Source organism: Lissotriton helveticus, chromosome 11, assembly GCF_964261635.1.
Source record: "Lissotriton helveticus chromosome 11, aLisHel1.1, whole genome shotgun sequence".
Classification (NCBI taxonomy): Eukaryota; Metazoa; Chordata; class Amphibia; order Caudata; family Salamandridae; genus Lissotriton; species Lissotriton helveticus.
This window is the reverse complement of record NC_136072.1, coordinates 57,848,212-57,873,573: the sequence shown is the minus strand read 5'-3', so window position 1 is coordinate 57,873,573 and position 25,362 is coordinate 57,848,212. Positions and strand designations below refer to the sequence as shown.

General features: G+C 41.8%; 1 protein-coding gene across 1 annotated transcript; it reads left to right on the top strand.

The window, feature by feature from the left end:
* LOC144790709 (uncharacterized) lies at positions 1-21,901 on the top strand. Its single transcript, XM_078665429.1, is given in 4 exon segments — positions 1-207; positions 18,315-19,195; positions 19,197-19,996; positions 20,547-21,901. Coding segments are annotated over 4 exon segments (3,243 nt in total).
* Positions 21,902-25,362: the final 3,461 nt, after the last annotated feature.

Sequence of the window (25,362 nt, the reverse complement as noted above, 5' to 3'; positions counted from 1 at the left end):
ATGCGTCATCTCCTGGACATATCTTTTGGGACCCACACTGTTCCAGATGCCTGGAAACAGGCGGTGTTCCTTCCTCTCCAAAAGAAGCCCAATATCTGCTATGACAGGTTAGACAATCTTCGACCCATCTCTCTCCTGCCATATATGGCGAAGGTTGCTGAGAAAACTGTGAACCTCCAGCTGATGGACTTTGTGGAAGAGGCTTCCGTACTTCACGACTCTCAGTTTGGCTTCCGTCCACAGCACTCGACGGAGTCAGCATTACTTATGGCAGTAGAGTCCATACAGCAGGGAGTGGATGAGGGCCAGACTATGGCCCTGATCCTCCTGGACCTAAGCGCAGCATTTGACACTGTAGCTCATTCCATCTTGCTACAGTGTCTGAATGATGGAGGGGTATCAGGAGCTGCGCTTAGATGGATCCGGTCTTTCCTGACAGGTAGATGCGTTCAAGTCCGACAGGGAGAATGTTACTCTAGGGAGATTAGCTTGGGCCAGGGCGTGCCGCAGGGCTCGTCCCTGAGCCCAACTTTGTTTAATCTGTACGTCTCCCCACTGGCGGCTATAGTTGAAAGCAATGGCTTGCGCCTCGTGTCCTATGCCGACGACACGCAGCTGGTCTTATCCCTCTCACGTATACCAAGTCTTGCGGTGGACAGCTTCAGAGTTTGCATGCAAGAACTGGCAACCTGGATGTCCGCCAACTGCTTGAAACTCAATGGCAGCAAGACCGAGGTGCTCGTGGTGGGGGGAGGACCATCGGTATGGTCGTTGGCATGGTGGCCACCTTGTCTAGGAGAAACACCTGTTCCTTGCCAGGAAGTAAAGAATCTTGGGGTATGGTTTGACGCTGACCTTGTCTTTGGCCCCCAGATTGGCCGGGTGGTGAGGGCATGCTTCGGAGTTTTAAAAACTCTGAGGAAGGTCCTGGATCTTCTGCCTATTACAGCTCGCCGGACTCTGGTGCATGCCCTCGTCACCTCACGCCTAGATCACAGCAATTTGTTGTATCTGGGGGCCACGGGAAGGCTCTTCAACCGCCTCCAAGGACTGCAAAATGCAGCTGCTCGCCTAATTCTGAGGCTCCCCAGGAGATCATCCTCAAAGGCAGCGCTCCAGGCCCTGCACTGGCTTCCAGTCAGGCGCAGGGTGGAGTTCAAGGCTCTTTCCATGTGTCACCGCATCCTGGGCGGCAAAGCCCCAGTCCCGCTACAGAGTCTGGTTACCCGTTATGAGCCTACAAGGAACCTGCGTTCCTCCTGTACAGGGCTACTGAAAACCCCAAAAATAAAGAAAGCTCGAATGGGGGGCAGGTCTTTTAGATATTTGGCTGCTAAGCAGTGGAATGACCTGCCATTAGAGCTATGTTTGGAGCCTTCAGAATCCATTTTCAGAAGGAAACTTAAGACTCACCTATTTGGAAGGTAGGCGGCTGTGATGGCTGATTGGACTGTTTACCCCACTTACCACAGCGCGGGGACACGCCGATGCGCGTAACCAGGCGCTCTACAAATTTCCCTAATAATAATAATATTAATCAGCAGGACAGGTCCGCTCCTACATCACTCTTAAAGCATGGACCGGCCTCCCAGCCCATATCAGAGCCTCCTCTGTTCTTGAGTTACACATAAAACTGAAGACCTGGCTTTTCATTTAACCAACCTACCACAGGCAGTGAGAGGCACAAACAGCTTTCCGGAGCCATGATACGGAGCTTTACAAATACACATAACATGGGGTGGCCATCATTTTTAGTCTATAGTTTGCCTCATAATGAAATACATTTGGTTGACCAGTCATATAGGAGGTCTTTCGGTAGGCATGGTACTCAAGAGGGAAACTACAGTCAGTGTGCAGGGGTGGCATTTGTGTGCAGCTCTGTTCATCACTTTTTGGGTGGAGCGGGTCAGAGTGGAACCGCACAGAGCCACCTGTCAGCAATCGGGCACAGTACTGTTGGACTTTTCCAGATCCAGTCTGGCTCCTGGTGCTGTTCTGAAGGTGAGTAATCTGCTTTTAGACATCCACCAAAAGAGCATTACTGAAGGTAAGTAACTTCTTCCTCTTGCTTCATGGTCCTCAAGAAAATGGAAGACATTACACGGATACTGGATCTTTACGAAATAAAAAAATGCTCTCAGTGAAGGTCTTTCACATGGAGTCTCTGGTACAAAATATGGATATTATGCAAATGATGTATGTGATGGGTTCTGAGACCCTACAAGATACTAGCCATACCAATCAAAATAGTGAGCAATGAAAATGTCTAAGGTTTGCAAAGGGAGACTGACATTTCCACTGGGCATGTCTACAGTGAGAGTTCATATGAAATTGCTCTCCATAGTGGCTGAATATCATCATTAATTGTATCTTTACTCCTTTTCATATGACTGAATAATTGAGCTCCATCACAGTCCTCAACATTGAAATACCACACAGTGATGTTCAACACGGTGTGTGTTTTTCAATAATTAAGAAAACAACTGAGTCTTTAGAAAAGGATACAGTTCACTGAAACTGCAATAGACACTTCCTCATGCTTGGCATTTACCTTTTGTAAAAGATGTGACTCTTAAGCAGCTAAATAATTTGAGTGACAACTGGTTGATTCTTCTAAAGACTTCTGTGCCCCTTGCTTTCATGTAGTTGCCCTAAACCAAATGTCACCAGAATATGCTTGTCAGAATATCATCTGATCTAAATATTTTGTCTTAAATACTCTATCCAAATACAAAGTCCAATTAGAGTTACTAATAGCAAAACCAACACTCAGTGTAAAAACATTATTTACGGTAGAATATGTACATCAGACGATATTTGTTTAAGCGATATTCTGACATACAACCCCCTCTTGACAGGCTAGGGATGAGTACAAAGCAGTGCATTCAACTTATTCACTTGTTCTTTCCTGTCTTCTGTCTTGGTAGGCAACAGTCCCTTTTGTCGTCTTCTGATTTCCAGGGTGATGGAGTTTTCAGGCTAGTATGCTCATTGTACTATACTTGTAGTATCAACACACTTTTATGTAGTGATGCCCCTCAGGACAAAGTAGTCTCTGTCCTTTGGCACCTGCAAAAGAGGTACACAAGTTAATGTTTCTACACTTCTGTCCTCAGCCAAACCGAAAGTGTCATCAAGGAAGATAAAAGGTTAGGCCACACTACAGGAGGCCTTTCACCTTGCCCAATAGAATCTGCTGTACCACCTTTTCACCCTGCACGACGTCTAATCAGCAGTCTTTTGCTGACAAAGTCTTCTTTGAATTTTAGTGTCTGAATCTCCAACTTCCAGCCATAGGAATACAGGAAATACATTTCTATTGTCTGCGAAGCTATCCTCATCCCAATTTCGTGCCATGCTAAATTAAAAACAGACAAAGGAATACTACTTTGTCCTCCTAATTAACACTGTGAGTAAAACCTCCATGGTGTTCATCAGAAAACATGCAGAATCTACTTTATGTTGTTTGCCTTATTTACCTTCTATATTCTCTCATGTTGCAATGACCAAGAAACATGAATCAAGCTCTCAATATTTTCCAATACATGCATCCAGACAATAACTTACACTTCTAACCTCTGAGCTTGCAAACCCCTATCAGATAGGGATAGTAAGAGCTATATACATTTTTCAATGCAATATAATACAATACAACATCTATTAAGAGCTGTCTTTGCTGAAGCAGTGGTCTTGTGGTAGTACCTATTAGAGAACTATCTAATATGCCATTCTCACCAATCAGGCTTTAGAAAGGGCTGTAGCACAGAAACAGCTATTTTAAATATAACCAATGAAATCCACAAATGTATGGATGCCAGCCGTTGCTGCCTGCTAATCCTCCTAGACTTATATGTGGCATTCAATACTGTGGACCATGAACTTCTTCTTAACACCCTCAAAACAACTGATTGGAGTGTACGGCCTGGTGCTGAAATGGTTCACATCCTTTTTCCACAACCGCTCTCAACAAATAAAAATAAACAACGCAACTTCAAATACCTCTACTATAAATAGAGGTGTTCCCCAGGGCTCAGTCCCCTACCCTACTCTTTTCAATATCTACATGGAGCCCCTCACCATCATAATGAAGCAAGAAAACATCCCCTTCCACCTCCATGCAGACCACATCTGGCTCTACCTGGACATATCCTCCTCATAAGACATATGCCCTCTGAATGATCCTCTAACAAAAATCAAAAACTGGCTATCACACAACCAATTAAAACTCAACCAAGGAAATACAGAAATTCTTCTCCTCTCAAACAAAGGACAAAGCCACAGGTCTAAGAATGGATAAAGCTTATCTACTCTCTAAACTGCAACCTATCCCTGGCCGGCTCCGCCAAATCGCTGGGAATCATATCAGACCCGAACTTGAACATGAGCTCACACATGAAGACTACCGCCAGGAGTGACCTCTACACATTAAAACTACCTAACAAAATCAAGCCCTTCCTCCCTCTCAATGATCTCAAAACTGCAACACAAGCTTTGGTTCTGTCCAAACTAGACTATGGGAACGCTACCCTCCCAGGCACAGCGAAAACCTACCTAACCCCCTCTGAGAACAACTCTAAATACAGCAGCAAGGATGGTCACCGAAGCACAATCACATCTCCCCATCCCTGAAAGATCTCAAGTGGCTCCCAATTAAAGCTCGCTGCACCTTCAAAACTGCCTATCTCACCCAGAAAGTCCTTCACACTGGGTAAACCAGCCTATCTGGCAGCCAAACTATTCAAGGCAGTCCAACCAAGGAACCTGAGAAGCAACAAAAACCTGCTTCTCATACGCCCAAAGTAACATAACCAAAAAACCCTGGCTTGCTCCTTCTCTGGCAATGCCCCAAAACCTGGAACTCCCTGCCAGCAGATCTCCTCCTCACTTGGCAGCTTTAATCCTTTGGACAATATATCATAGTTCTTTCCAGCAGCCTACAATCAAGTAACTCTCTATTTACCTTTACGTACGGCTATCCATTTTTTGTCTGTTTGTTTTTATTGCCTGTGTACATGTCATAACGCGCTTTCATATCCACGGGTCTTTCAAGCGCTATATAAAACTCTCTAAATAAAATAAACAATAAAAATACAAAACATGCAAATGATGTTCAATCTAAAGTTCTGCATCTTCAGATTGCATTATGTCTCAAACAAGCATTGACAAAGCCACTAGGCCTCGCCTGTTTTTGACTTTTGTCTTTGCCAATGTTTTTTGGCCATTATGTGTAGCATCTATTAAAAACAAATAGAAAACCACAAACAGACTCAAAGATGTGACTGAAACATTCACAAGGTGTGCACATGCATCAGCACGCATCGATGTGCTTTGGGAGTGACCTGGGTGACATTTTTAAAATGTATTTTCTGATGCAAGACAGAGGAAGCCATTTGGAATGGTAAAAAAAAAAGAAATTTTACTTGCTTGAAAGTGAGTTGTACAGTGCAGAGAGGCACAGCAGCAAATGGCAGCTGCCAGTTCCTTCAAAAAACGAAATTAATGAAAGTGCTGAAAGAGAAAGAAAACAACAGTTCCTTCATTGTGTGTAGTATAAGAATACAAGTCAATTCAAAGGATGGTAAGTAGGGAGAGGGACAAACACAAGAAGAGAAGAGCAAGCAATCAAATAAGAAGCAAGCAAATGAGTGTGAAAATAAAGCTGGCCAATGGTAAGTAATGGCAGGGCTCGAAGACCACTGTAAATTTGTGGTATGGTCCACAAGAGGCTTTCACCTACACACAGCTAAGAGCTGTCTTGTAGGTGAGGCGTAAAAACCTCTCATCTGGTGCCATTCCTCTTATGATGCCACACCAGAAAAGCTTGACCATCCCGAGGAGTGTTCAGTTCACCTTTCCACCCATTCATCCTTCCATTCATGATCCATTTCACCCAAAATGTGGCGGCTGGCATTTATGGCGAGGGGGGTGGGGAGGGCACGTAAACTATTATAAAATAAAATATAATGTATCTAAAGCGGCTTCTTCACTCTGGACCTCTTCTTTGAAGGAACTGGAACTTGATGCTGGAACTTCCTTGCCCAATCCAGGCGCTGCTCACATACAGCCCTCCGGAAGCCTGCACTTACTCTCAACCCGGCTATCTTAAGACAGCTGGGTTGAGAGGTTTAAAGTGCGCATGGGTTGCTGGCCATCGCAAGACGGCTGGCCAAAAAGACATGCGCACTTTAAACAGTACATTAGACAGTACACCCTCGTCCCTGCTGCTGTCAGTCAGCAGCGGACACCCCTCCGCCCTGACTCTCGGGACGGGGAATGAAAAAAAATGATATTGAACTACCATTTTCTTTTTCTTCTCAAGGGTTTTGGGTGGATTTTAAGGAGGCAACACTCCTTCGCTCCAATGGAGGAGTCGCCCCACCATTCACCTGTCCATCTTTCACCCATTTTTATCAGATATCATCCATCTATCAATAGATTTTCATAATTCCTTCCAAACATCTTTCAAATCCATCCTGCCTTTCAATCTTGTATCTATCTATCACTTCTCCCATCAATCCATCCACCTATTCTTTCACCTTTTGAACCACCTATCATTCTTTTAGCCTTCCATCCATTGATCTATCTTTAAACCCTTTTACCCATCCATCATTTCACACATCTGTCCGGGCATCCTTTCACCTATCCATCCTTTAACTCTTCCATCCATTCTTCCACCTGTCCATCTCTTCACCCCTCTCCTTTCCATCCAATCTCCCTTCTTTCCTTTAATCCTTCCTTACTCCATACCTTGCTTCATTTTACAATGCAGTCTTCCTTCCATCCTTTCCTACTTCCTCATGGTCTTCCTCTCGCCTTCTTTCCTTCTCTCCCCTTTCTTCCTCTTCGTGATTCTTTTCCGCTGCCCCTTTTTGATGTTAGCATTCTTTCTCCCCTCTTCTATTTATTTCTCTTTCTGTCTTGGTTGCTTTTTTTTATCATCCTTTCCCTATCTCTGTCACTTTACCTTCAGACATGCAGACAGAGCAGTCAACGATTTAATGCAATCACCACTGTAGCTTACAACACCACTGCTACAAGTAAACATGTTCATACAAACTCCCCAACCACATTGTGCACTACTTCGACAAGCAGCCAAAGAATAATCTGTCTGGAAGGCGTGGGAAGCAGCTGTGTAGTTGACCACCAAATGTACTCTCAGACAGATCGGGAAACACACAGATGCCTCCTGTAGCTTTGGTAGTACCTGCACAAGTCTTGTCTCTAGGTGCAGATGCATGCATATTGTAGCAATGCACAACACAGGGGCTCATCCAGCCTGCAGCATCAGCTGGAAATGGTCCTGCACACGACTATCCTTAGCAAGAAGAGGTGGGGAGAGAGCCATGGAGACAGGACTCACTGTCATAAAGACAGCTACTTTGCTAGTCAAATTCCTGCTTGCCCTTTAGCTGCCAGAGAGGAGGCAGCCAACAGGGGAAGACACACAGAGCATGTCATGTGCTGCAGGGTGAGGACGATTCAGTTTTAAGGTCCGTGCGCAGTGGACTCGTCGAGGCTGGGGTACATAGTGCCCGTGTGCCACAATGGGGAACATCCTTTACGAAGCAACTATTACCCCGCACTACCATTACAACGCGGGGATTACAACGAAAGTCGTTAAAATGACTTTCGCTGGAGGGCGCTGTTGGATAAGGAATAGCTTAATTTTCTATCCAACACCTTCCCTACTAGCCACGGGGACTGGAGTTGGAATAGAAAATTAAACTATTCCACTATCCAGCGCCCCCCAACGTAAGTCGTTGTAACGACTTGCGTTGTAATCCCCGCATTGTAATGGCATGCGGGGTAAAAGCATGCGTTGTACTGACATACAACCGCCACAATACACCGAGATAGTGTTCGTTTACTGAAAAGCGCCCAATTGTGTTTAGTCTTATAATTCTAACTTGGAACTTGGCTATCTGGGGCACCAGTGCCATATGTCACCACACAGTCACCGTTCCCCCAAGCACACCTGTGTGCACATTGCACCACTGTGTACACGTTCTAGAGACTTATGTTTAGTCTGGACACCTAATGCAGTGTTTCCCCAAAGCACAGTTGTGACTGGTTATAAAACAACAAAATGAAAACACACCTTTGAAAAAGCTTTCATGCTGGCTGCAGTCTTCTGACCAACTCGAATGCTGAGCATTTTCCTAAGGAATAAGCAAGGCTGCTTGACAAAACAAGATGAAGTTGTCACAGCCTTTTCTACATAATTAGGGGGTTACCACACTTGCCATAATATACACAAAGCCCTTGGAGATGCTCACAGCGAATCCTTTTGTATAGGTTTACAGGGTCCACTTCATCTATGCCTGAGATAGTGTAATCTCTAGTATCCATCTAGAGGGACATCCCTGCATGTGAGTACTCTAAAAACAAAAAAAACAGGTTCGGGGCCACAGGGGATAAAAATGTGCAACAATCAACCACCCTTACATAGGGAGTGCCTCGCATGAGCCTCACCAGAGAGCGACTGGTAACTCATTTTAATGTAATTTTTTCATGTGAGGAAGAAGCTTCTTCTCTCCCTGTGGGGACCTCTACTGGAGGCATTAAGCTGTGTGGTTTACACATATAAGCAGGTATGCCTTAATACACATACAACAGTCTTCTTCACTTCCTGGGGGTGTTGGTCCCTTCGACTGAATAGGAGAGCTGCTGCCAATGATGATATGTGATCAAATTGATGTGTACTTGCCAATATATATATATATATATATATATATATATATATATATATATATATATACACAACAAAATTCAAGTTTCAACGCACTCTCAGAAACAGGATTACACAGGGTGTTGTTTATTGCTGTTACGCGTTTCGGAAGCTTCTGCTCCCTTGCTCACACAACAATTCTTCAGCACTCCACCATTTACATACACAGAATGTGCTGGCTATAGAAACAGGACTGCACATTTCATTTTGGCTGACATCTTGGAGTGTGTACATATTGTAATGCTACTTTCCACACAATGTCTCACTTTTTTGCAAGAAGTCTTGGTTCATGTAAATTACATTTCCTTTCATGTTATTCTAATTCTTTCGCCACAGTGGCTATTTATGTGCTAGTTTGTCTCATTACCCCTCTTCCTACGCCTAGTGGCTTAATAAGGGTCCAATGTCTCTGGAGAGTGCTTTGCTAAAAACATAAGTGGCAAAACGTGAACTTAAGTGAATAAATCTTTACATTACTAAGTGACGTTATCTTCTACTCTATTCTTTCAGTTCTTCCAGGTGACAGGTTCAATTGCTCGTGAAGTGCACGTGATTACTACTCTGAGCGTCTTGATTCTGCCTGTTAGAGTAAAACAAACGTATAATTACAATTGTGCTCCAAACATGGTTAAAAACATTTTTAAAAAATCAAGCTTCCTTTGTTTTCATTACATGAGAAATCCTAAACTTACATTTAGAGTCGTTTCATTTCATCATATAGTTCTAATCTTTTACACATGATACAGATTTAACATTACATCCACATATTTATGAATCGTACAGGTGTACTGATAGCTCTTCATGGTCATTGTGTCCATTGGGCTGTCTCGTTTCTAGCTCTAGGATCCATTTGGATTCCTTCTTCCTTAATTGTACCTCCCTGTTGCCCCCTCTTGGATTCACGTTAACCTGTTCTATTGCAAAGTAAGTTAATAGATTGCAATTTGATTTGTGGTGTTGGGCAAAATGTCTTGCTACAGGGTACTGGGAGTCCTTATTAGTTATTGCCCTCAAATGCTGCATTACTCTATTTTTGGCCATCACTGTGGTACTGCCTACATACCTTTTCTTACAAGGACACTCAAGCACATATATTACATGTGTTGAGCTGCAGATCAAAAATTGACATATCTTTCTCCTGTTTGTCACATGAGGTATCTCAAAGTCCTTTCTCTTTGGGCTATACTTGCAAGCTCTACAATGTCCACATGGGAAGAATCCTTCAAGGTTATGTTGATTTCTATCCTTGTAGTTTGTGATATCCCCCTTTGTGATTATGTCTTTCAGGCTCCGACTTTTTCTGTATGTAATGGCCGGTCTTGTACTTAAATTGTGGCCAATAATGGGATCACTTTTTAAAATGTTCCAGTTCTTAGCAATTATTTTTCTAACAACTTGGGACCCCCTATTATAAGTCAGGATTACTCTGGTGGTGTCATCCTCTTTGCTATCATGTTCCTTCGGTATTAGGGTACAAAGCACTCTCCAGAGACATTGGACCCTTATTAAGCCACTAGGCGAAGGAAGAGGGGTAATGAGACAAACTAGCACATAAATAGCCACTGTGGCGAAAGAATTAGAATACCATGAAAGGAAATGTAATTTACATGAACCAAGACTTCTTGCAAAAAAGTGAGACATTGTGTGGAAAGTAGCATTACAATATGTACACACTCCAAGATGTCAGCCAAAATGAAATGTGCAGTCCTGTTTCTATAGCCAGCACATTCTGTGTATGTAAATGGTGGAGTGCTGAAGAATTGTTGTGTGAGCAAGGGAGCAGAAGCTTCCGAAACGCGTAACAGCAATAAACAACACCCTGTGTAATCCTGTTTCTGAGAGTGCGTTGAAACTTGAATTTTGTTGTGGAGAGATTATCTGGCGGGGCTCTGCCAGCAACAACGCGCCACCAGACTACGGGCGGTTTCTCCCGCAAACGAGCCGCGGAAAGTGTAAGCATATATATATATATATATATATACATATGGGAGTGAGGGTCATGAACACCGGACAGAGCCCAGAACAAATACCTCAAGCCCCGACCTGGGAAACACTGCCACTCGGAATTTTAATTGGAAAATCAAAACTATGCCGAGAATTGGAGTTAACAAACAGCGTGATGGCAACACTGCATGCTGGGAGACGAAGTTCCAAGGAGGAAGCGTTGTGACTCCATGCCATGTTTTACCGGGTGCCAAACACTACTTCAGTGAGTTGGATGTTATAAATGGACACACTGGGGGACTGGGAGTAACAGTGGCACTTTGAAATACCAAAAAGGCATTTGAAAAAGGATTACTTCCAAAACGCGTCATGCCCGGATTTTAATAAATGGTGTTTTTGAACAAACCCTTGGTGCCGCCTCAAATCTGAATCGTGAGAGAAGGATTGGCTGCGGAAATATATATATAGTCGCCAGTAGGTAGTTATAGTTAGGATTGTTTTCCATAGGAAATCCGCAACATTCTATTGGGAATAACTTTGGCGCCGGTGGACGAATCTTCGCGAATTTCTCAAAGAAGATGGCTCGCTCCGCTCCGCTCCTTCCCTGAAAGTTTGGGGAGGATTTGTCAAGCGGGGGCCGAGATAAAAGGGGGGTCCCAAAACGTGTTTTCCCCATGTTAATTTCCATAGGGCGGTTGGACTCACTTTTAGCCCGAACGGCTGAATGGATTTCCACCAAACTTGGCAAAATTGTAGGGACTGGTAGCCCGATGTGCCTTTGCTATGTCTCAAGATATGTGCTCCAGTGGATTTTGAGTAATTAAGGTTCAAAAAAATATATATATCAGTAAGCGCGCCTCGGTACGCACACCGGGGAGCACACCGGGCGCGTAATGCGAGTACGCGTGCGGAAAGCTGATTGGCTCTCGGGTGTCTGTCAACATTCCAAACACTCCGTAGCGGCCGCCATCTTGTGTCTCGGTAGGATCGAGACACAAGAGGTGGCAAAAACAAAGGGGGAAATGACCACAAGGGGGCAGGGTAGACCCCCTCTGACCCCCTAGGTTTGATGTGGGGGCCATAAAAGGGCCCCGCGGGGCAAAAAAAAAAAAATATTTTTTTTCGATTTCCGCGGGGATCTTACCGGGGAGCGTACCATGGAAAAAAAAGAATGACAGAGTTTTTAAAAAATTTAGCATTTTTTTATACATTGGAGGTAGTTCTAAAAAGAACAGTTTTTTTATTCTTTTTGTTGTTATATATTTTTTTATTGTTTTTTTGAACATTTTTTACTTTATGGGTTTTCTGAACAGTTTAATATTTTTTTGGTATTTTTTATGGGGAGAAACAAAAAATAGGGAATTGTAAACGGCTCAACTGGAGCAAAGAAAAATCTGGAAAAAATTAGGGATTTTTTGGGACAATTGTGGTTGTCACCAGCAAGGACGATGAGCTTTACGTTCTGCTCACCATAGCTGATGGTCTTACCACAAAAAATACATGTGACCCTGAATTCACCAAACCGTGGTTGTATGATTGGCATCATCTCTCTTGTCTCTGGTCCCGATGGAGTGGGTTGCTTTCTTTTGGAGGTGCTGGGTGAAGATTGGGGAGGGTTACCGGCCAGTTCTCTCAGCTCTGCAGCAGCATAGTTGTTGGGATGCTTGCGCTGCATATGCTGAATCATGGTGTAATTGCCAAATGAATATTTCTTATTAGGGTTCCCCCTTGAAAGTTCCGAGCCACAGATTCGGCAAGTCACCTTTGGCGCATTCACTTTCTTCTTGCCCTCTGGGATGGAAAAAAACTCCCATACAATGTGCTCCTTTGGCCTATATGGGGTATTGTCTTCTGGCAGGAATGTCCTTCTTCCCTCCTCATCCTCCTCCTCCTCTTCTTCTTCTTGACCACCAATGTGATGTTGTGGTGGTTCTCTTGGTGGTGGTGGTGGTGGTGGTGCAGATGCTCCAGCTGCTGCTGCTACTGTAGCCATTTTAAAGTACAAAAGATTAGTGACAGATCTCCAAACAGGTCTTCCTCAGTCAAAGGACAAAGTCAGAATAAGGAAAAAAAGTTGGGGCTTTCATCATTTGGAAAAAAAAACTGTCCTGGACCAATGAAAAGTGTTATTTTCAGGTCACAAGACCCGGACTTTCATCATTTGGAAACCAAAAGTGTTCTGAACCAATGAAAAGTGTTATTTTCAAGTCACATGACCCGACGCGCTTACACTACTCGCCCCGGGGCGCGCTCGGGGGCGCGTCCGTGGGGCGCTTACGTTGCACGATCGTATGCGCTCGGGCGCTTCCGGGTGCGCTTACGCCGTGCGTCATAAGACGCATCACGCGACACGTCTCGATGATGTTTTCGTTCGCGGAAATATCGCTAACGGGACGCTCACCGGTACACGCCCCGGGGCGCGCCGTAACAATGCGCTCACCGGTGAGCGCATCGGTACGCGCCCCGGGAGCGCTCCAGGGCAAAAAAAAAAAAAAGAAAAATTTATATAAAAAAATAGTATTACATAAATATACAATATAAAATTCATTATAAAAAATATTATATTTCATACCTATAGGGATTTGCTATTAAAAAACTTTTGAAATTCACTGAAAAAAACATAGGGTTGAGGCCCTATATATAGTTAGGAATTAGCATTTACAAAACCTATGAAATTCACTGAAAAAACCATAGGTTGCACACCAGTTATAGTTAGGAGTTAGCATTTAAAAAACCTATGAAATTCAATGAAAAAACCATAGGTTTCACACCAGTTATAGTTAGGAATTAGCATTTAAAAAACCTATTAACTTGACTGAAAAAACCATAGGTTTCACACCAGTTATAGTTAGCTGGAAATTTTACTGGAATAAAACCATTGAAATTCCCACATTATAGTTAGTTGGACTCACTATAACTTGCGCGTGCAATGCACTGCTGATGACGTCACATATTACATCACTCATGGCATGGTCAGTGACATCACTCATGACATCACTGATGAAACCATCCTTGTGACAGAGTGACAGACCTCCTTTCACTGTAATGTAACCCTTGAAACACATATTCAAAAATAGAAACAAAAATTTTCAAAAAAATGGAGATACCCATATCAGTTACAACAACCAATTCAGTAATTCCACCATCTATATACACATCCACTCATTCACAAACAGTTCTATATAGTCACTTATACATATACTCACTCATCATATGTAGTGATACACCTATACATCCTATTACACACCGACACTCATCCAAAAGTTACTCACACACATACTCACACATGCAAATAAACTATTGAACATCCATTTATCTATACTATTATTATAAAGAGAGAACACAAACCTTTTAGCCAGGTAAACTACAAAAGTAATGCACCAATCACTACACCCAATACACCATTTGAAAGGGGAGATATAGCAGGAGGACATAGGCTATAGATGTGTACACCATATATATTAAAAAAGCAAAAAAGCCAAAAGTGTAAAAGTAGTCCCTTGGGGGCGTGGTCGCGTGTAAAAACGTGGCCGTGGGCATCTCAAACAAAATATGTGGGCGTTCACAGGGACATGGCTACTGCAAAGAGGGCAAGCTTACATTGCACACTAAGGGGTCGATTAGGATCGCGGACGGACTTGAGTCCGTCCACGACCCCTGAGGAGGAGGGAACGTCCGCATGGGCTGCGGCGTTCCCTCCGATCAAATTAGGATGTGACCGCCAGTGTGGCGGTCACATCCTCCATCTCTAACATTGCGGCGGGTGCAGCTTCAAGCTGCATCCGCCGCAATGTAAAAAATCCATGCACAGCATTTGCGTGCACAAAGCGGCAGGCACCGCGCGGTGCCTGCTGCATTGTGCACGCAAATGCAGGGGGGTACCATAGGTACCCCCCATGTGCACCCCCCACCCCACCTTCACCCAGGGGGCCCGCAACGGGCCCCCGAAGTGAAGGTCCGTATGCTTTTCCACGGCGGTAAAGTCGCCGCGGAAAAGCATATATTTTCAGACATCCTAATATGCCTGGCGGTGTCTGATAGACACCGCCAGACATGTTAGTGCTTTTCCGCCGCGGTCGCCTTCCGACCGCGGCGGAAAAGCGGCGGACAGATTATCAGACCCACCAGCCATCCTAATTTGGCGGTGGGTCTTTGGAGTCTCCGCCGCGGTTTTTCCGCATCCTCCAGGCCGGCGGACACTTCCGCCGGCCCGGAGGATGCGGAAAAACCGCCATCCTAATCGACCCCATAGAGTGTTCCTTACATTGCACACATAGAGCGCCCCTTACATTGCACCCTTAGAGCGCAAATGCGCTTTCACCAAATTTACAAATCATACACTCAGAACGAGTGCGGAAATGCGCTTTCACCGGATTTGACACGATTTGAAACAAACATTTGCTATAACCAAAAACGCTATTAAGGATTAAATTATGCGTTTTAAAGTAGCGCGCAAATTACCGAAAGACGTCTTCATGTAGCGCTGACCCATATTTTAATTGCCGTCTTCATGTAGTGCGACCCCCATATTTAAATTCCAATGATTTACACTCAAAGGCAAAAGCGGGAGTGCCTTCCATAATGACGTCACACAGGGGGCAATGTTAATAACATTGTACACCAATCACAACACTGCAAATAAAACACACACACGACTTAGGATAAAATAAATAAGTACTCTGTAACCATTGGGCAAACACGTCATAAAGGAGGCAGGAAGTAAACAAGGCTATGTTTGATCACGGACAAACGTGAGGATTGATTTATGCGTGTTTACAGAGCGCGGCCATTCCCCAAAGCCGTTCTCACATAGCGCGGACCCGTATTTAAAAAGCATATTTTTTAACATACCGCGGACCCGTTTTTCAACAGCATATGCGTGTTTCACATAGCGCGCCAATTTATAAAAGCCGTGTTTAGACCCTTTTTTCAACAGCATATGTGTGTTTCACATAGCGCGCCAATTTAAAAAAGCCGTGTTTAGACCCGTTTTGCAACAGCATATGCGTGTTTCACATAACGCGCCAATTTAAAAAAGCCGTGTTTAGGTAGCGCAGACCCGTACTTCAATAGCTCTCAATTTAAGCCAAAGGCGTCTTTATATAGCGCCGAGCTTACCCGAGGCCGGCAGAGCGCATCACAAAAGGCACACTCAGGCACAACAATAAACGTTACTCAGGCAATGGTGGCACTTGTATCAACAGCAAACTAAAAGTGAAAGGTAGCATACTGTGTGTTACAGGGGAAAAGTGGTGTGTGCAAATTACAAACAGGTACTAAACACAAGTACAAGGATAATTGAAACATAACAAGCACATTGCATGGGAACAGATTACAAAAGCACACCTTACAATACATGAGGGAAAAGTGACAATTGTGACCACAAAAAATACATGAGGTACCAAAAACTGCCAGGAGTAAAACGTGACAAGTGTGCAGGTCACAATAAACATAAGGAGCACATTACACGTGAACAGATTACAACAGCAGACGTTAACATAAATGAGGGAAAAGTGACAATTGTGAACTAAAAATATACATGAGGTAGCAAAAACTGCCAGGAGGAAACAGTGACAAGTGTGCAGGTTACAAGAAACATAAGGAGCACATTACACGTGATCAGATTTACAAAAGCAGACGTTAAGATACATGAGGGAAAAGTGACAATTGTGACCAAAAAAAATACATGAGATAGCAAAAACTGCCAGAAAGAAACAGTGACAAGTGTGCAGGTTACAATAAACATAAGGAGCACATTACACGTGAACAGATTACAAAAGCAGACGTTAAGATACATGAGGGAAAAGTGACAATTGTGAACAAAAAATATACATGAGGTAGCAAAAACTGCCAGTAGGAAACAGTGACAAGTGTGCAGGTTACAAGAAACATAAGGAGCACATTACACGTGAACAGATTACAAAAGCAGACGTTAAGATACATGAGGGAAAAGTGACAATTGTGACCAAAAAAAAAAACATGAGGTAGCAAAAACTGCCAGAAAGAAACAGTGACAAGTGTGCAGGTTATAAGAAACATAAGGAGCACATTACACGTGAACACATTACAAAAGCAGACGCTAACATACATGAGGGAAAAGTGACAATTGTGACCAAAAATAAAACATGAGGTAGCAAAAACTGCCAGAAAGAAACAGTGACAAGTGTGCAGGTTACAAGAAACATAAGGAGCACATTACACATGAACAGATTACAAAAGCAGACGTTAAGATACATGAGGGAAAAGTGACAATTGTGAAAAAAAAATATACATGAGGTAGCAAAAACTGCCAGGAGGAAACAGTGACAAGTGTGCAGGTTACAAGAAACATAAGGAGCACATTACACGTGAACAGATTACAAAAGCAGACGTTAAGATACATGAGGGAAAAGTGACAATTGTGAACAAAAAATGTACATGAGGTAGCAAAAACTGCCAGAAGGAAACAGTGACAAGTGTGCAGGTTACAAGAAACATAAGGAGCAAATTACACGTGAACAGATTACAAAAGCAGACGTTAAGATACATGAGGGAAAAGTGACAATTGTGAACAAAAAATATACATAAGGTAGCAAAAACTGCCAGGAGGAAACAGTGACAAGTGTGCAGCTTAGAATAAACATAAGGAGCACATTACACGTGAACAGATTACAAAAGCAGACGTTAGGATACATGAGGGAAAAGTGACAATTGTGACATTACTACGCAAAAACAATTAGGGAAAGCAACAGTGAACATCAACGTAACTACATTACTCTCTCTTTTGTAAATATTTAAAACACATACATTTCAATATGGTGAAGAGGAAAACACATCTTTCACGGACTACATACAAAAAACACGCAAACACAAACAAGCGCATAAGACTGACACAAACAAATCATGAGGAAACGTTACATAACATCGATGCACCATCAACCTCGCATCTTCCACAAACAAACAATATAACACATTCACAACGGCATCATAACAGTACTCCACAGCCAACAACCTCTAATACCACACACGTGGACAACACTAACAAGACCAACAAAGACACCACTCACATACAAAAACAGCAAACTTTAATACCTCCAAATATGCAATCACAACAAGAAGAACATACAGTACAACACACACACTCTTAGATCTGCATTCAACTACAACCCACTTCATGACTACTGCAACAGTCCGCATGTCAAAATTGGAGACATGGACAATGTCTGTACTCACTGCAACGCACTTAAATGGCAGGCAGAACCTAAAGGCCTTTGCTGCTCATCAGGAAAAGTACTTATTAACAACATTCAAGATCCACCACCATCCACCACAACTACTAGATGGCACTCACACACTTTCAAATCATTTCTTAACAAACACACGCTGTTACAATACTCTATTCCAAATGACATCCTTTGGTGCAAATGAAGTTAGGGAAGGCAATTTCATGCCAACATTTAAAATACAGGGACAGTTATACCACTTGATTGGAAGTATGCTTCCAATGTAAGAGAATGCGCCACAGTTCCTACAAATATATTTCCTATCTGAACAACAACAAATAGACGCACGCTCACACATGGTGCCAAATTTAAACACACACCTTATACAACTACTACAAGACACATTGCACCATCATAACACATACATTCGTTCACTAAAGTACTATGAAATGAATTCACAAGAGGAAGATTTGCGCATTATTATACACGCTGATAAACGGCCACCAAATACACATGCAGGAAGATATAATGCACCAACTACAGATGAAGTTGCAGTTATTTTAGTCAACGAGAACAAGGGACCACGCGACATGGTATTACATACCCGAGAAGGAGTATTCCGCAAAGTATCTGAATTACATAGATCCTATGATCCTTTACAATACCCCATCCTATTCCCTACAGGTGAAGATGGTTATTGTCTCAATATACCACAAACAAACTCTGCAACAAACAAAACAGTTACATGCATGCAGTACTATGCCTATACTCTTATGGTTAGAAATACAACTTTCAATACCTTGCATTGGTTCCGCAATCGCTTCAATCAATACATTGTAGATTTGATGGCCAAAATGATCACAGAAAGACTAGACTTTATCAGGCACAATCAAAAACAACTACGCGCAGACAACTACATCAATTTAAAAGATGCTGTCAATCCAGATCACAACGTACAAGCTCAAGATATTGGACAGCACGTTATTTTACCAGCTACGTTCACTGGATCACCAAGGTACATGCACCAAAAAACACAAGATGCTATGACATACGTCAGGCACTACGGCAGACCAGACTTATTCATTACTTTCACATGCAATCCAGACTGGCAAGAAATTAAAGATCAACTGTTCCCAAAACAAAAACCATGCGATAGACATGACATAGTTGCATGGGTCTTCAATTTAAAATTTAAAACACTAATGAAACTATTAACACAACAGGGTATCTTTGGATCTGCTAAAGCTTACGTATTTACTATTGAATGGCAAAAGAGAGGACTACCTCATGTACACATACTATTATGGCTTGAACCAAAAAATTAATGCCGATGACGTTGATCGTATTATCTCCGCAGAGCTGCCTGATCCTATTACTGATCCAAAACTATTTCTTATTGTCAAGAAAAACATGATACATGGTCCTTGTGGTGAACACAACATTCTTTCACCGTGTATGAAAAATGGGATTTGCACCAAAAAATACCCACGCCCTCTCATTAATGAGACAGAAACTGGGGTTAACGGCTACCCCATTTATCGTAGGAGGAACACCGAACATGGTGGACATACTGTCACAATGACGGTTAGAGGACAGGAAGTCACTGTCAATAATCAGTGGGTTGTTCCATATTCACCACTACTCTGTCGCACTTTCAATGCTCACATTAATATTGAAGACTGCCAATCTGTTAAAGCTATCAAATATATTTGCAAATAGATTAACAAAGGCTCCGATCAAGCAACTGCTGCTATTGAAAACAAACACAATGAAATAGACACATATCTAAATGGACGGTATATTAGCACTTCCGAAGCAGTGTGGCGCATTCTAGAGTTTCACATTCATGAACGCCATCCCACTGTCACACATCTAGCTGTGCATCTTGAAAATGGTCAAAGAGTCTATTTCAATGACAAGAACATTCTACATTTAGCACAGAACCCAACGCACACAACGCTTACTGCCTTCTTCCAATTGTGTGCCACCGACAATTTTGCAAAAACATTGCTATACCAAGAAGTACCACAATACTATACATGGTCAAAATCAAGTTTTAAACGGCGAAAACGTGGACAGCAAGTATTAGGACACCCTGGTGTAAAAAAAGACTCAGCTCTTGGTAGAATGTACACTATTCACCCAAACCAATCGGAGTGTTTCCACTTACGCATTCTTTTACAACATGTTCGCGGACCTACAGGCTTTGACACTCTTTTAATGGTTAACGGACAACTAATGCCCACCTATCAAGCAGCGTGTAAAGAACTTGGACTCATTGAAGACGACCAACATTGGAAACATACTTTAGGTGATGCTGCACTTTCACATTCCCCATCTAAGCTACGCGAATTGTTTGTTACTATTCTGCTGTTTTGTAACCCATTTGATCCTCTTACTTTATGGGACCAATACAAAGAAGATTTGTGTGAAGATATACTACACAATAGGTGTCAAGAAACAAATGATGAATCAATACCAATGAGTAATGACATATTTAACCAGGGTCTCATACTAATTGAAGACTCTGTGTATGTACTAAGTGAAAAAACGTTAAAAGATTTCAAACTGCCGCAAACAAATAGAACTACATACACCGTACAACCATACTGATTTTGAAAACTCTACAAAGAACCTACTGCAATACGTTGCACAACATTTGCCAAACTTAGTGCCCGATCAAACAATAGCATACAACACCATTGTTGAAAGTGTGGAAACAAAAGATGGAAAAATATTCTTCTTAGACGCACCAGGAGGGACTGGGAAAACTTACTTAATCAACCTAATACTTGCAAAAATACACTCTTTAGGACTATTGGCTCTGGCAGTTGCATCTTCTGGAATAGCTGCCACTTTGCTAACTGGAGGTAAAACAGCACACTCCACGTTTAAACTACCTTTAACTGTTTCCATTGAAAATGAATCCACTTGCTCAGTACGCAAAAACTGACCCTTAGGCACCCTGCTTCAAAAAGCGTCTCTTATTATGTGGGACGAATGTACTATGACACACCGCGCACATATAGACGCCGTACACAGAACTCTACAAGACATTAGAAATTGTCCTACAATCATGGGTGGGGTCACTTTTGTCTTTGCAGGTGACTTCCATCAGACTCTTCCTGTTGTCCCAAGAGGAACACGTGCTGATATACTAAAAGCATGCTTAAAAGCATCACACCTATGGGAGTCCGTACAAACTCTTACCTTACGCACTAACATGAAAACACATTTAGGAGGTGGAGATAATCTCTTTGCTGATCTTCTACTACAAGTTGGTAATGGAAATTTACACAACACAAATGATAAAATCAATATTGAAAATTTAGGGACGGCTGTCTCAAACTTACAGGAACTCATACAACATGTATACCCAGATGTTCACAATATTATTAACAAAGACTACCAATGGATTTGTGAAAGAGCTACAGTTGCACCCAGAAACCCAAGTGTCAACCACATCAATGAACACATACTACTTCAAATCCCAGGGGAAACAAAAGTATATAAATTCATTGACACAGTATTAGATACAGAAGACGCAGTACAGTATCCTCAAGAATTCCTAAACTCACTTAACCCTTCGGGACTTCCACCTCATGTACTCCAAATAAAAGTTGGCATTCCAATCATCTTATTGCGAAACCTACATCCACCAAATCTATGCAATGGAACCCGACTACAAGTTAAAAGTCTTTTACCTTATGTCATTAAAGAAACTATACTATTTGGCCCTGCTGCAGGCCAGTTAGTTCACATTCCACGCATACCCATGATACCTACAGATCTACCATTTCAATTTAAACGTTTGCAATTCCCGATTAACATTGCCTTTGCTTCTACAATTAACAAATCGCAAGGTCAAACATATAAAGTTATAGGCATCGACTTACGAGAAGAGTGCTTCACTCATGGCCAGTTATATGTTGCACTCTCTCGCACCGGCAATGTGCAAAATCAATTTATTCTACATCCTCATTCAAATGAAACTAAAAATGTAGTTTACCGCGAAATCTTACAATAATGACATTCTTCATCTGTAACAACATTACACACTTTACTTTTCATCCCCGGACAACGTCGGAACGGGCTGCTAGTTTGCATATAGAGCTATACACACACTACCACCTTACTTCTAAGGAAATTTACACATATTTATTCTCTTAAACAATCACGTATGGAAACACATACTTATTTAAACAGGAACTCTTAGAATCTCTTACTCTCACATATACTCACTTATATACATCAATATTCACATATACTAGATTAAAACATATGTAGTTACTGATAAAGACACTAGTGAGACAGTCATTCATTCACTAACACACACATAAACACACTCAACCACCCATACAGTCCTGCACATATGCTGTCTTCAAAACACATACAAAGAGAGAGTCAGTCATTCATGTATCTATGTGCTAAGTAATACCCCCACCAAACCATACAAACACTCATATTGATACTAACAAAAACATCTAATAACCCATATACATACACATGTAGCTACTCACCAACCCATGCAACCACTTATACACAAAGTGAAACACTAATACATATATTTAAATATTTAAACATTACTCTCTAATATATGTATTCACTAAGATACACTTAATAAACCAGTTAACCAATCAATTTAAAAAAAAAAAACATCCAAGTAATCACTTATTTAAACATTTATTCTTCCATCAACTTTTACATATACATATATAACAGATATTTATTTTTTTAAAAGACACACATTCACTGGATAGTGTCATCAGTGATGTCATGACTGATGTCACTGACCATGTCATGAGTGATGTAATATGTGACGTCATCAGCAGTGCATTGCACGCGCAAGTTATAGTGAGTCCAACTAACTATAACGTGGGAATTTCATTGGTTTTATGCGAGTAAAATTTCGAGCTAACTATAACTGGTGTCAAACCTATGGTTTTTTCAGTGAATTTCATAGGTTTTGTAAATGCTATTTCCTAACTATAACGTGTGTAAAACCTATCGTTTTTTCAGTGAATATATATATATATATATATATATCACGATCCACATTTCTCCCTTTCACGAAGAAAACCACAGGCTACTTCTGGATGCTCAAATGGTGTTTATTTAAGGCACAAAATCAAGTAGCTGCCTACCGACGCGTTTCGCCACTAAGGCTTGGTCACGATACATTCGATATGTGCTTGGTGCTATTTACATACTAAAATGATCAACATAGAAACAGGACTCAATTCACTCGCATTGTAGCACAATACTGGCAGACATTTTGGAATGGTAAAGTATTTCATATTTACACATACTACATCCATCCGGATAGTAAATCATTTGCATCCACGTTTTTCCCAGTGGGCTTAAATTTCAACTTGGCGGTAGACAGTTGAAGAATGATTTAAACATTTGTTGAATTATCGATGACATAAAAATCAATATTTCAAAGTGGGTTTGGCCCAAGTGGGCTAATATTTCCCTGCAAATAAACAAGATTGATTCATCAAATCGCGCCCAAGTGGGCATAATATACTAAATCCAATGTCCACCAAATGGGTAATTTCAACCGCGGTCAACAATGAAAATGTCCAATTCAAAAAGTCCAAAGATGTTTTTCAATGTGTCCTGGATTCCTGTGTAAAAAAATAAAAAAAATAGCACCACATGTGTGTGAGAGTGATTTTAAAAGAACCTATTATATTCATTCATATAAACAGAAATTAAAAGGATTATACTTTGGTAATTAGACTGAATTCAACACACTGAATTATCATAGATGGACTGCCAGTTCTTCACTGCAGTTCATCCCGATGGGCTGTAATGTTTCGAAATCAATAATAAATCTGGATTCCAGAATTCTTAATTGATGCAGTCGATCCCCCCCTCTCACGGATTGATTGACTGCATCTAACACAACATATCTGAGCAAGTTGTCATTTTGATCATGGTACACCTTAAAATGACGAGCAACTGGGTATTGTTCGTTATTATTCCTAATTGCTCTCTTATGCTCTAGTATCCTGATTTTTGCTCTGTGTTCCGTGCTGCCTATGTACAGTTTTTCACAAGGGCAGATTAAACAATACACACAGAATTCCGTGTTACAGTCAAAGGGCCCCTTGATTGTAAACATTCTAGAGCTATTGGGTACCTTGATTTTGGTGCAGTTTTTACTGCCTTTGCAAGCCTTGCATTTCATACAACATTCAAAACCACTTGAATTGGAATTTTTAGAGCTTTTTCTTGCTGTCACTGCATTCTTACTTAGATCATCCTTCAGTGATTTCCCTTTTCTGAAGGTAATCTGAGGGTTTTCTTTCACATACCGACTCAGGAAAGTGTCTGTAGTTAAGATTGGCCAATTTTTCTTTAAAACTTGGCGAATCCCATACGCTTGCCCCGAGTAGGTAGTGATAAATCTCGCTGTATCATCATTCTCCCCTGCCACTTTCTGTTTGGGCACCAGTAAATCAGTCCTATTTACCTTGGTTACTCTTTCAATAGCTTGATTTTTTTTTTTCTGTGTACCCTCTTTCTGTGAACCTGTCCACCATCACCAATTTTTCCACTTCAAATTCTACCATAGTACTGCTGTTTCTTTTGGCTCTTAGTAATTCCCCGTAGGGAATACTTTGAATGAGACTGTAAGGGTGGGCACTGGATGCGAAGAGGAGGCTGTTGCCCGCAGTCTCTTTCCTGTGGAGTTTTGTCACCAATTTGTTGTCTTTTATCTCCACGGACACATCTAAAAATATTACTTTTTCATTACTGATGTGAGATGTCAATTTGATATTCCAAATATTGTTGTTCAGAGTCGAGATGTAACTTCTGGCACTTGCCTCATCACCCTTCCATATCATAAATATGTCATCTATGAAACGAGTCCAAATAATAACTCACTCTCCCTGGTTTTCTTGGCAACTGGACACCTGCTCCTCCCACCAGCCCATGAATAAATTCGCGTAGCTGGGGGCGAAGCAGGTGCCCATCGCCGTCCCTTGTGTCTGTCTGTACAATTGGTCGTTGAAGTAGAAAAAATTGTTGGTGAGACAATAATGGGTCATATCAACCAACATTTCTGTGTGAGGTCGCAAATTGATTGACCTAGCTCTCAAAAAGTGTCTTATGGCTTGGATCCCTAAGTCATGTTTGATGGATGTGTATAAACTGGTCACGTCCAAGGTGATCAGTAAATAGTCAGGTTCACAGGTTAAGTCATTGATTAAATTTAAAAAGTGCATGGTGTCCCTCAGATATGCTGGTAGTGACAGTACAAAAGGTCGCAGAAAATAGTCAATATATTTAGATGTTGTTTCCAGTTGTGACCCCATCGAGGACACAATTGGTCTGCCTGGGGGTGAGGATGGATTTTTATGAAGTTTGGGTAGGAGATATAAAATGGGTGTCTTTGGGTGTTTACATTTAAGACTCTGGTATTCTCCTTTTTCCAGTGTACCACTTTCATACCAGTGCAGAAGCATCTCATCATAT